The sequence below is a fragment of the Sinohyriopsis cumingii genome, chromosome 14 (genome assembly GCF_028554795.1).
Source record: "Sinohyriopsis cumingii isolate HCF-2022 chromosome 14, ASM2855479v2, whole genome shotgun sequence".
NCBI classification, from domain to species: domain Eukaryota; kingdom Metazoa; phylum Mollusca; class Bivalvia; order Unionida; family Unionidae; genus Sinohyriopsis; species Sinohyriopsis cumingii.
The window spans coordinates 95,259,062-95,273,716 of record NC_142974.1 but is presented as its reverse complement, the minus strand read 5'-3'; the positions used below and the strand labels follow the sequence as shown (position 1 = coordinate 95,273,716).

At 34.6% G+C, this 14,655-nt stretch overlaps 1 protein-coding gene across 4 annotated transcripts in view; it reads right to left on the bottom strand.

Annotated features, from left to right (window-relative positions):
• Positions 1-14,655, bottom strand: part of LOC149784426 (DENN domain-containing protein 3-like) — a 432,202-nt gene that overhangs the window by 273,836 nt on the left and 143,711 nt on the right. For all 4 annotated transcript variants that reach the window (XM_089932491.1, XM_089932490.1, XM_089932493.1 and 1 more), the window contains one exon: positions 9,390-9,532. In XM_089932491.1, coding sequence (XP_089788617.1) covers positions 9,390-9,532 — 143 coding nt within the window. The remainder of the gene's footprint in view (positions 1-9,389; positions 9,533-14,655) is intronic.

Genomic DNA, 14,655 nt, shown 5'->3' with positions numbered 1-14,655 from the left:
ATATGTTATATTGTTTGACATATGGCAGTGTTTGCAACACTATGGACCGAGTGAGTACACTAAGCTCTTACTACAGACTGCCTGTGCACTTACTATTCATGGAGCCCATTTTTCTGCAACAAACAATTTGTGTCTGTTGGATATAATATTAAATACGGATAAGCGCCTATTCATTCTGCATCTTAGGACATCTAAGACTGATGTTTTCCGCCAAGGGGTGGATATCAGTATTTATGCTGTGAATGGTGATGTCCTTATATGCCCATACCGTGTGATGAAGAAATTCCATTGTATTCGGATATTAGCTGGAGCTCGCCCTTCTGTTCCTCTGTTTCTCATGGACAATGGTCACACTTTAAGTAGAACTTTCTTTATCACTACCATTAAGAACGTTTTGTCCTGGTTAGGTTACGATTCACATCGTTATAATGGGCACTTCTTCCGCATAGGGGCTGCTACCAGTGCAGTTAAGGCAGGAATTCCAGACCATCTTATCCAAACCTTAGGTCAATGGTCCTCTAATAGATATTGTAGATATATTCAGGTGCACCCGGACAGAATTAACTTTGCACTGAGACAGATGTCACAGCATGTGCTTCACTAGTTGGTTCACGCTTGTGTCAATAAATGCAATATTCGTTTCTTTACTGTAGCATCTATTAGTGGACATGTGAATTCCAAACTGGCTGTCTAATAAATATATCTAACATTTCTACGTTTATGGACAACAGGCTTATCATGCAATTCCAACCTTATTTCATGCATTTTCAATCATTATTATCTGTATATATACTTACATTTACTTTAAATTGGGGGCCTTCATTACAGTCACACTGTTCCATAGTCACAGCACTCCCTTCACTTCATTTGGGCCATTGCCAAGTTTCAGGCATGCACAACTTTGTTTTTGAACCCCCAATTTGTGTCAGTACTTAAATGTACTCAACTATTATGCCCATATACTTTATACCCGCTTCCTACGGTGCATGTATGGAGTATCAGCTGATGTTTGTTATCCTGGCATCCTCAGGATAAGACTTGTCAAGTTTCAGTTATCAGTGGCCCTATATACCTCGTATCAGCCCCTTGCGGCTCCACATGCAGGTGTCGGGCATACTTCACAACCCTACAGACTCCCACAAGTCTCTCATCCTGAGGCATTCCTATAGAACAAGCAATTCAGAGTTAGGCTGGTGCAGTGTGCTGTGACAGGACTTCCCCCGTTATGCCAAAGATTATTTTATATGTATAATAAAGTGTCTATTGAACCTGTGTATTATGTGTTATTTAAACTCAGCATATGTTTATTGCAAGCACCCAAATGATACATAGTGCACCCTCTGAATATTCTGGTTAGAACTCGATAAATTTAACTTGAGATCAGTTTAGTTACGACTCAGTTACATGACTGTTTTGGGCGTCAAGTGGTGGCAGAAAATTCCTGGGTTTTCCACAACTTTCATCAATATTTGCAAAATTCCAGGACTTTTCACAATCAGGGAAAACTTACTATTTCTCCTGACTTTTTTCTGATTTCCCGGTAGCGTGGGAACTCTGTGTTTTGCTTCTCGTATTTGAAAAAGGGCATACTCTGCTATTTTTCCCTAAATCTGTAAGCATATTACACAAAGCACACACTGCCATGGACTTGTCTCATCTGAACTCTAATTCATGAGTATTTGGGACCAGTGATTCATAATAATGAACATGCATTTTCCCCACTGTTAATGGAAATAATTAAGCAATTAAGGAATTAATTACTCACAAAGACACCTAAACTATGCTTTGGGAAGCAAGAGTCTAACCGCAAGGTAAGAGATAAAATTGACAGTATCAAAATAAATATAATGAAGGATAAGAAAACTGTTAATGCTCAGTTTTCCACCAAAAACAATTAAACAAGTAAAAATGAAGCACTTAATAAGTATGATACTGCCAGAAATAAAGAACATTTAAAAGGCTATTAAATCAAATTTTAGGATTTTCAAAGTCTGTTCCCACTTTTCTTATTTTCAAGGGTTTTCCAAGACATCAAATTTAGGGTCCTTTTCAAGATCTGTGTTAACCATATAATAAACTAAAGACTCAGATGTGTTCTAGTTTTGTTTTTCAAGGCCAAGGTGATCAAGATAGCCAGAATACAAATTATCCAAGTCATAAACAGAATAATTATCGAGTATTCAGAAATAATCTTGAGGACATTAAGTTGCAATCTCAAAGCAAGAATAATTAGAATTATATTTAATACCACACTTATTACCACATTTATAACATAATGTTCACCTCTATTAACATCATGATATAACATCATTAAAACCATTCAGTACTCTATTGTGTAATAGTAACATAATATAGCATCACAACTTTTAAAATCATTCACCACAGCATAATGTAACATTTGCAACATCAGAGGTCAGTTAACTTGAGCAAGTATTGAATTTCAATTTCAGAATTAATGATTTTTATCTAACTATGGCCTTTGCAACATAAATTCCTGGGACCAGAACCAAGGTGTGATGAATGGGTCAACAGAAGGAAGAATGGACAAAGGTGAGACTTACGTCCCTTCCATATTGGTGGTTGATCAGTAAAATATAAATATTGCAGCTTTAAATTAGTGATACAAAAATCTATTCAGGTCAAGGAATCATGCCTACTAAATTTCATCTGTCTTTGTCAAAGGAGTTTTGTGCAACACAGATGCTTTTCTATCAATTACAATGTACCATTTTTCACTGACGATCTGAATTCTGTAAAATATTTTTTCCAGAACTGTTTTCATTCTAGCAAGCAAGTAATCCTTTGTGATTTTACTGTTTTGAAAAAGTGTGCAAAATAAATCACCAACAACACTAGCAATTGAAAAATAAAGGCTCATTTCAAAAAGAAATTTTAGAAAGTGAAATTTCAGTTTGTGTTGTCGATAGTATAGTACAAGCAAGCTTATGTTTATTAGTTTTCTCATGCTGTTTTATGTCATGGGCTGCCCAACAGCAACATCCTAATTACACAAGTTGCAAAACACAAAGTTTTCTCCTTTAATAGATGGTTTCACAAATCTAAACATGGCATAATTGTCCTTCCAGTTCTGTTTCCTTTTCTTTGCTGGAGAAAATTCTGAACATTCTGCTTTCTATTTCAACACGACTAGAAGTTGAATATTATGAAGATGAGTTACAGTGATAGCGGCAACTGCTTTGCATAATCCAATATGGTGGTTAAAGACTGGAATGATTGCTTTGATTTCATATTCTACAACTCTATATCTCTATATACATATATATACAATATATTTACTCTCAGAATTTGAACCAGATGCCCAGTGTTAACAGAAAATTGCAAGAAAATTTTTAATTTAATTTTTTTAATTAAAAAACCCCAGATATTTAACAAGAAAACATTGCTCCTGTATTCAGGTCAAAAATATGAGATAAATATTGGGAAAAGGGGACACTTGGGAGTTATGTATACCCCCTGGGTGAAGGCACTTTCAAGTTCAACCAACCTATAAATGAAGCAATTTTAAAAAATTATTACTCACTGTCAGATGTATTTTAATTGAATAACATTGTGCCCTACAGAAGCATATTATTTTACACAATTTCTGGCAAAGGGCTAAGTGGGCTGTAGAAGCAATTTGAATTCTGGGTAGAGGACAGATGCAATTTAAATGACAACTGATTGGAAGTAACCTAATGAATTCTTACAGAGCATATAAGCCCCTGCATAGTTTTATTTGTATTCATTCTCTATAATCAATCATCATTTGTTCTTTTGTTTGCTTGTCTGTCAGTCATAAATGTTTCTGATACTGTGAAACCACAGTTTTTCTTGGTGATTTATTATATGCTGATGGCACAGTTCAGTCCCTTAATACTTATTAATTTAATGTCCATGAATATATTTTATAAAAGGGACATATTATAATACAGAAATTGTGAATTTGTATCCTTACTAAACTGTAATTTGCTATGACTATGTAAGTATGTATGTATGTATGTATGTATGCTTATTTCAGTGATCACTATTTTTGCCAAATTATCTTCATTCTCAGGCATTCTGCTTTTGGTTTGAATGATAATTAAATTCTGTGTTGCTTTAAATGTGTGGTCAGATGCTGTGATTTCTTCTTATTTGTTTTTTCAAATGTTTAGTAAACAGATATTACATGATTTGTCAGAAAAACAAATATTAATCCTTTAGGAAGTGATGACATTATTTCTGCCTATTTTTACATTATGTAATTTCTTGTAAGAAACATATCTTTTCAGTGACTAATACATCTTATTTGTATGTCTTGTTGCATGACTAATACAAAATAAAAAAGAAATATAATGCATCAAACACTGTTACATAATAAATTAGATTGAAAAATGGATACAAATCATGGAATGATTTCTTCACCAGCGTACTCTTAAAACTGACATCACTGCACTTAACTGTCCATTGTCAAAAGCAGTATCATCACTGGTGGCCATGAATAGGATTCATCACTGGTGGCCATGAGTAAGATTCTGGACTTTTAATCCAGGAATCACAAGTTTCATATCCCACTTCTAGTCTTTCATGTGACTTATACCCAAGGTCCTTGGGGCTTCCATGGCAGAGTGGTATAACATACTTTTCTTGTGATACTTGCCTCTCATTGTACAAGTTATCTCCCCTTCTGAGAGTCTGACAGGGGGAGGGAGGGTGACCCCCCCCCCCTTATCAAAATATGATGGGAGAGCAGACAACATTTGAAGGGGGTGGGTAACAGCCATTGTTCAGTATATCCCTAACACTTAAATATCCATCTCTTTTTCTTACTGTTCCCCTCTACAAGACTACTGAAATCAGATCCTGGAAAGATATCTCTTATAACTTATAGCAATTTTCACTGTGATGTCATTGGTCAAGGTCACATGAGGGGGTTCCCAGTATGGTTGGCAGAAAGACCATAGGCTTACACCATATTTAACTAATTGTGATGTTGTAGAAATGATTAAATCTCTTCTTTTCTAACTATCATTCAATCAGACTGGATTCAAAGTCAATAAAACTAGTTCAAAAACAGATGATGATGTTCATTTTAGAGTTATTATGCTCCTCTGTCAGATTCAAACTAAAGATGAAATAATTACATTTGCATCCTAAATTATTATCATGGCTGCTTCAAACAAATGTGTTTTAATGGGAGACTCTGATGCCTGAGTTCCTTCTCAAACTGTTCAATTTTGGTGCAGATTATGTAAAGTGTTTTAATCAAAGTGTGAAAATTCCTGACATGTATAAACATCATAATAAATGACTAGATCAGAAAATTAATACCAATGGGAAAGTACTGAAAGGAATATGCAGAAAAAGTAATATCATTATTTAAATAGAATATGTGTTGACAATACAAGTCCTGGTTCTACAAGTTTCTGCAATACATCTGTTTTTCATTATTCTGCCGTTTCTAGTAATACTCAGAAATATGACAATAATTTCTGCATTCATGAAATTGACCCACTTTTATTTACCATTTGACACTTCTTGTTAATTACTAGTTTTAGGTTTTTACACAAAATTAGACAAATTTTACCTACTGACAATAACACATTATCACAAAAATTGAAATTTCAAGAAAATAAAAGGGATAATTTGATTAAAAATACTGGTACCAGTAAACTAGAAGAGGTAATGAGGAAGACTCAGGATGCACATAACTGTATGTAATCCATATATCAGAATGACATGAACAGTCTTTATTCATCCATTTCATCATCATTTAATGACACTGCTTCAAAATGTTTTGTAAAACATAGCAGCAATTCAATCTGTAATACAAAAAACAAACAATGGTTTGAAACCAAATGGCATAAGGCCTGCAGAAAATATCACCATATGAAAATAAACAAAACACAAATCAATACATTTTATCCATCTTGATTTGAGTTTAAACAGATCAGTCAGTCCCTTATAATGATTAATGTCATTTCATTTTTGTATGTAGCAAGCATGACTTCATTAGTGCAAGTTTCCTCTGACCCTTCCCATACCATTTTGATATCTAGACATTTATGTTGAGGTGTAGGGTCAGAGTCAACTGCCTATCAAAAAGTTGGAATTTGCCACCATGATGCAGTGAAGCTATAGTGTAGTTGCTTACCAGCAAGTCTAGCAAATTTAAACAACATTACCTCGAGTAATAACTACATAAAATTGATAGGAAAATTATTTATTTTCTAAGAGATTACAAGTTTTATAATTGTTATGCCTTTATTTTGCTGAATGATGAGGCAGAAATAGCACTGATGCAACTGTACATGATACTCGTTATTTGCATTGCTAGTAACATGACCACACAAACTTTGCAACCAAGCTTCCCATGACATCAGAGGTCCAATAGATGCATGATGTTAGCAATTAAACCCTTTCCAAAGTTGTACAAGAATTCAAAAATATTAAATGGAAGTCATTTACTGCTTGAAAGAATGAAACAACACAATTCTCAACATACTTATTTAGAGAACAACAACCTGAGAACTGTTGCAGCTGCAGCAAATTGGAGAAATTCTGATTCATGAAGAATAAAGCATGCATCAGCAATATTTAATTGTATCACATGACTACCATGTTTGGTAATACATTTGCATATTATGAGTTTGTCTCATTCATTCACTGCCTTAATGGTTCTGCAAGTGAGAGCTCTGCACATGCTTCATTGTAATATTGTATGGAGATTATCAGATGATCCCTATAAGCATTAATGTCACAGAATGCATATAATAGAGTCCTCATCTGTATATGAATATTGTTCTGTGCTGAGAACCCCCTTTCACACTCTGCTGTCTCATGGTACATATGCATAGCTAGCTTGAACAAAGTAAGAAACTGTTCTTTATAGTTATGATGTACAATTTTCCACATCTCATTGAATATCTGTTCTAAACTAAGAGTTTTCTCTAGTATAAACTCTGCCAAAGTTTCACTTTCCTGAATCAGTGCTTGGCTGCCTTCTATGCCATATTTTTTGTTGTTGTTGAATAATGCTGTATTAGGGTAGCAAGTCTATCAATGCCATATATTGCTTGTATAGGCTTGGGCATTTTAATCAAATAAATATGTAATGCCTACTTTTTAATTTCTTTTTAGGTGCTTAGTTATTCAAATTATCTCAACCCTTATCTTAATTTAGCACAAAATTCCTCAGTGCTGAATGTTTATACAAAATAAATGAAAACTGCACTCTACTTTTAAAATGCCTGTATTTGGCACTGGTAATTTCAAGATAACTCTCTACATGGGGTTGAATGGCATGCTGTCTGCTTGTCCATCCTGCATGTGCATCAGACTTGTATTTAGCATCAATTTTGGTCTAAAAATCACACATTAGTATTTCCAGTGACACTTTCTGAAGGTCCAGTAAACCTGAAAATCATTGTCATCATAGCTTCATCAGCCAGTATTTTCTGAATGAAATCATCATCTGTACAAACAATGAAGGGATACAGCCATTTTAGCTTTTCTAGGTGGCCCTTATTTGAAGCATTTTTTTAAAAACTTCTTTAAAGATGTAATGATAAACTATGATAAAATGCTCATTTCAGGGCCAATGTACCAATAAAATTTAGTTTAACAACCATTCATGTCAACATGAAGTATCCAGATGGGTAAGCCTACCTTAAAAGGACATTGCAACAATCAGTATGAAACCTCTACTATGAGTGTGAATTATGTTAAGATAAGCGCTTTAAGGGTAAAAAGTTAAACAAATTTGCATACTGTGCAAAGTATATTTTTGTATGCATGACTGAACTAATTTGCAGGAGTTCTTGTGCATCATTGCTTTCAAAAGTGCATGAATTTGCACAAATGTGGCACAATTCACACATTTCTGGCCCTTTATGTTGATATGATGCAAGTCAGACTGCTAAGAAAGGGGTTAGATAATAATAATAATAATGAGGACTTTGTATAGCGCCTAATCTTTAGAAGCTCTAAGTACTTTACAACATTAGACAATACCTATAAGATAAAAAACATATAATGATATGATTACAAAAACAAACACCATGAAATTAGAAAACATTAAAAAAACATGCTGAGAATATTTAAGGTAGGAAACATTATTAGGTCTTTAAGTTTGTTCTTGCAGTCGAAATAAGTGAGTTTTGAGAGCCCTCTTGAATGTGATCACTGTGTCTTTGTGTCTAAGTTCAGTGGGCAATTCATTCCATGTTGCTGGGCCCTGGTATGCAAAAGACCACTGTCCATATGACTTTGTTTTCATAGTGGGAATAATGAGTATATGATTGTCAGAAGAGGAGCGTAAGTATCTTGCTGGTGTGTACACATGGGTGAGGTTGGATAGGTATGTTGGACTACAGTCCGACAGTGAAACGTAGCACAGAGAACAAATTTTGTGTTTGATTCTGGATCAACTGGATAGCCAGTGTAGGGTACAGAGCAGCGGGGAGGTGTGCTCTGATCGTGGTACTCTAAGTATGATCCGAGCAGCTGTGTTTTGAACTTTTTGAAGTTTATGAAGCAGATATTAAGATGAACCAGACAGAATTGAGTTACAATAGTCCAGTCCTGAAAGTACTAATGAACACACAAGTGTTTTAGTGGCATCAACTGAAAGATATTTGCGAATTGAGCTGATGCATCTCAGCTCAAGATATGCAGCCTTGCATATGTTCGTGACATGTTGGTGTAATGTGAGAGTACTGTCCAGAGTAACACCTAGGTTTCATACTGATTGTGTGAATTTAATGTTGGTGTTGCTGATATTTATTGTTTGAGGTAAAGGATGTGAATGAGAAAGTCTTTGTGTTGTGATCAGAATGGCCTCAGTTTTATCATCATTCATCTGCAACTTGTTACATGTCATCCATCATTTCACATCTGAAATGCACCTCTCTACACCTTGGATGGTAGCATCAACTTCAGCTGGGTGGCTAGATTTGTATATTTGGGTGTCATCAGCGTACAATTGGTGAGGCACTGGATGATGATCTATGACACTTGAGAGTGACTGAGTGTACAGAATGAAGATGCAATTTTTAATACATATTTTTTTTTCTGACAACCCCACCAGTGATTTCTGATTTTGTAAGAATCAAAATAGTATGAAACACAACCTCCTACAAAGATTTTTTAAAGTGCCATTCTCAGAGGGATAGATGTTTTACTGGAACAGCTCTAATATATTTTCTATTAAGGTCTGCAAAAGTATTTATTTGCTTGTATGTGTTAATATTACAGTGCTTCAGAGACCAGCTAATAATGTTTAATCATACTAATAAATTTTATTGTTTTATGGAAGATTAGTTACATAAAAATCATTACAATTTAGCAGTGCACAGAAAGCACCAATAATAATGCAAATGCATTTGTGTTTCTTAAATAATGATGGTTACCTTCCCCCTATTATAGGGTTTGCTTTCAGATTCTGCTCAACACCAGCCTCTTTTCTAGTCCTCATTTCAAGGTCTGACCAATAGTCCCACTTCTCATTGAATCTGTCCTGCAGGAAAACTTTGAACATGTCAGACTTGGATACCTGTTTAAAAACAAGAAAGAAAGAAATTAAAAAGAAAATACAACCAACCTCCCACTAGTCTAGCTCTTATAATGGATAAAACTGGAAAACTCACTCTAAATTGTTATTTTAATGCTTTGTGAATAAAAAAAGTTTTATTTGCAAAATATTTAATCAGTCACCCTACCTTCATAAGCTTACTGACACTAGTTCATAAGAGCAGGTGTTATTGTGTGTGTGTGTGTGCAAATGTATTACACATACAAAGTGAGCAACTGAACTTATGACTAATATGTCCATGTAGGTAACTGATAGAAAGTAGTAATAAGTATTTCAGGTTTGCCAGAAGAAGGAAAAAAACATCACTGTGATATCATTTATTTTTATCTACATCAGATTTCAGGGATTTGTAAAAAAATACATTTTTCCTGTAGTTGAATTCATGGATTGCTAAAGGAGACTTGAAGTTATTGTTGCCAAAGAAGGCCCATTGTTCACTAGGCCTTTAAATGTATGCTACAGCTCTAACACAATCCTGGCTATCATTTTGTAGCTCTATGGACCCCAAAATAAAATAAAAAATTAAAATTAAAAATTTTTAAAAATTTTGACATCTATCAGCTCAAAACATTTACATCACAAACCACTGTACTTGATTGGACAGAACATGATTTTACAGTCACAATTTAACTCTAAATTAGCCACTGTTGGATTCAGGCAAGGTAAGTTAATGTTTGCTATTGAACCTGATAAATTATTAATGTGTTTGACCACCATGTAGCCATAACTGTACTTTGTCTTTATAAACTACTGGCTAAAGTACATATGACTGTCAAATTTCCTTTACCACTAAAGTCATTCCAGCAGATCAGTGACTTGACCTCTGTAAATACAGCTCACTGATTATACAGAAGACCACCTTACTGTTGACCATCGTTTACTCTCACCTGAATGTGAACAGATCAAAGTAAGGATTAGCAGTGGCATGTCCTTTGAATTTGTCCTTGCTTTCTGTAATCTGTCGCAGTGCAGAAGAGAGAAATGTTCATTGCATAATGTAGCTACAGTACAAATAAGGTCTATATGAACAAATGTTCTATTGCAGTGAAATCCTACTTAAAAGTGAGTTTAGTATTGTCAATATTAATGAGTGAATTAAGACGTTTAATCCCACAACAGAGATGTCCAGGAAAATGAAAGCTTATTTTGAGAATAAGATTGTGATTTTAAGTGATTCAAGGAAGAGGATGTTGAAGAGGCTAAAGTTCTATGGGGACATTTTAGTTCATTTGATGATGTTGAGAACTGGGACTGCCCCATTGTTAAATGTAAGGCTGATGCTGGCATCCTCCAGTTCCTTGGTGCCAGAAAAGAAAATTTTCCCCTCTAATGTTTTAAAGACAGGTTTGATTATATTTATTTCTTAAATAATTAATGAATATATAATTTTTATAAAAGACAGTAAAGATTGTTTACAACTTATCATACGGAAGTGAGATTTTCAGAACAATATTACTATGAAACATTATTTCCAAAGTCGCTGTTCATTATTCAAAATTTATACAAGTACAATACTCTTAAAAGTCATATCATATGGTGATAAACTCTTCAAAATACATACTCTTATGTAAATACATGCTATGATGAACATAATATTAGCAATGTCCAAACTGTATCTGATGGAGCCTGATTACAAGAAATGTTTATCTCTATAGAAAAGTAAATATATATCACCTTTGGGACCGACCATTTCATTGGGGGATGGGGTAGAACATAATGTTTTCAAGTTTAATGGATTTTTACAAGTAATTGAGCAGTAATATGCATCTCTGTCCAGTTCAGGTGTTAACACTTTATCAATACAAATTAATTGTGCAAACCAACCATGTGCTTATTATTGTCTTTCAATCAATCTATTTCATGGCTAAAATCATCTTGAAAAGCATGGGTCAATTAATAGTATTTTAACAAGGTAATGAATAATAATAATAATGAGAAGTAATATGACTATTCCATTCAGTGTGTCAAATATGCTACATACAGATGTTACCCCTATTTTGATGTATGCTTCAGAATGACTAATGTCAATAAGATGTTTGCAAAGAATTAAATGTTCCACCTTACTGCTATGCTTGATAAAGTAAAATTCTGTCAAATTTATTTTGGCTGGGCTTTGTGTGCTTTGCTGATAGTTTGTTGCTTCCTGAACCACACTCTTCAAAAATGATTTAACACTATTCTGACAATTGAAAAAATCATGTTTTGCATTTTTTATAGAGTAAAAATCCGACTTCAAAGAAATGTTGCCACTGATCACAAGCTTTACTGAAGTTGGCTTCAAGATTCTCATTCAGTGCAGTGATGTATAACAACAACCATTCTTCAGCATGTTTCTTTGAGTAATTGGGTTGTTCTACTTTATGTACATTACCTATGCAAATTAGATAAATGGTCTCTCCCACAGCAGAATTTGAAATGACACATCACTTTAACTACTGTCAGCCAATTAAGTAATCTCTGAGAGGCCACAGTTTATCTCGGACAAACTTACCTTTTAATTGCCTTTATATCAGTTTTATACCCAAGGATAGGTTTAGCTGAGCTATGAAATGGCTGTTACTGTTCATACATACAACATATAACAGGCATATATCACGATGGTTAAGAATATAGGGTTTTCTCAGCTGTTGTTAGGGGGTTTGGGAGTCCAAAATCTGTTTTTTGTGTGACATGGCATGTTATGGCAGGTATGAAGTATGGCAGTAGAAAATGAGCAGGGGAAAATAGCAACATTTTACACAGAAATAGCATGAAACTTATGTAAATTCCTGAAATTGTTTAAATAAAATTATAGGAAAATATGTTTCTTTGATAATACTTACCCAATCAAAATACCTTAGGAAAACTATTTCTCTCTCACAAATCCAGCCCTCCCAGCTAAAACTTTTAGCTAAAAAGCTAAAAGTTATCTGCCCCTTTATACCAGAATTAGCACTAAATCCTAAAGAATCACCAGTTACCACTGGAGTGAAAGGCATGCTCTCTATATGGATGAAATTAATTGGCTGGGAGAATGTACATGTATTATGATTGGATATTATTGAAGAAACATATTTTACTAGAAAATATTGTTTCTTCTTTAAATATGTTGCCCAATCAAAATACCTGGGGAAAATAGGTAAGTGGAGGAGGGAGTACATCCCCTTACCCCAGAGAGACTCTGCTCCCCTAAGGTAGGTGAGACAGCTTCTAGATAATCCTGCTTTAAAATAGACTCCATATGTTGAGAGGTGGCTTTGAAAGGGAAAAACATTTTTCCTCCCACAATCAAGTGAAGTTGAGAAGCCTCATTTTCATGATGCTGTCAAATAACCTGGAAAGGTAACCATTTGCACCACAGGTAAAGGTTCCTCCAGATCAAATTGAGCTTTTCAGATGAAAGATATCTGGAAAAAAAACTGGATAAGTGTACTCGGATCTCCATCCCACACAAAGATAATTACAGTGCAACTTCTCTCATATGGAATGTTTCTTGAGCTGATATGTGAAGTAAATTCAGTGGTATGGGTTTAGTCCTATATGCAGAAAGATAGCCCACTTTATTCAGGATGAACATGATTGCCCATGTTGATATATTGTACTTCCCCACCCTTGATGCAACAGCTCAATATTCCAGAAGTACCACTTTAGAGCTTGCAATGGGTCCTGTATATGACCTTGAGAGCAAGTGTCCAGAATATACAGGAATTATTACCAATATCTGATTACCCGTAAACTTGGCAATAAAAGCAGGAGCTGTATGTATTCTAACTGAGCAGAAAAAATACAGCAATATTAAATGAGTACTAATTAATATGGCTTGGGGCTATCCATTTAGTATGTAGACTATGGAAAAATCTGGCAAAGCTTGACCCCTGTCTGTACAAAAATGTAATTTTTAACACACCCCCACCTGAGTACATATGCTTGATGTACCCCCCATTTATATAGAATAGCCTATATTTAATTCACACAGAAATGGTCAAGGATTAATAATATTAACGTGTTTAATGAAACAGATAGCCCACCGACATTGAATGTCTGGCTTCATCAAAGAAATAAGCTGCTAACTTTAAAAAGTTTGTCTAGTGTCTGTTAAAATTCAAACAGGTTACATATTAAACAAATTATTATCGAGGTTTCACACACACACACCGTTTCCTATGCATACATACATTATCAGCAGACCCCCCCCCCATATGCAAGTGTATGCATTTGGGTTTCTTAAAAAAATCTTCATGAGTACATACTAAATGGATGGCCCCTTACTGCAATGTGAGGGGACACTACTGCAACCCATGCAGGTATGTACAAAGGCATCTAAGTGTACAAAGATGGCAAAATGATAACACAGAAAGTTAGGAAGCTATGTTGTCAGTGACATGAAGAACAGAAAAGTTGGAAATATATAGATGGAGTACACTTCCCTTTGAAGATGAAACTCTCCAATTTGTTTTGAGGTAGAAAACTTCAAAGCTGCTTTTATGGATTTTGCAAGGCCTATCTGTTTGTAGAGAACATGCTATGTGACATGAGTGGAAGTAGTAACTGACAATTTCATAGGCTCTGACACCAATCCTGGTATCAAGGGGAGATCACTCAATCCTACTGCCACCTAAGTGGGCGGATAAATTATAGATTGTTAGGCAAAGGTTTTAGCTTGAAAGGGCTGAATTTATGATGCAGTAGTAGTTCTCCTAAGCAATTATGATTAGGTAATGTATTTTGAAGAAGAAAAAACCTTACTTGGCTTATCTTCGTGAACATGAACTAAAGTATGTTCTTACTTAAACATATCATTTCTCTTTAGTCCAGGTAGCCCTTATAATTTTATACACACATCTTTCCTTCTGCAAAGTAAATACTGAGAAGCAAAATAGAAACCTTTCAACATATGGCTAGTAAAACCACTATTTATAATACATGATAGCATAAAACTGAAAAAGTAGGCATAATAGGGCCATTTTGGAACATGTAGGGAAAAATAGGGAAGCTGACCAAAAAAAATAAGAAACTGAGAAAAACAAATGGTGTTGGAAAGAAAGACTATAGAGCTCACAGCTTCTTAATGCTGGGCAGTAAATAAAAGGTTTCTAGTACTTCTT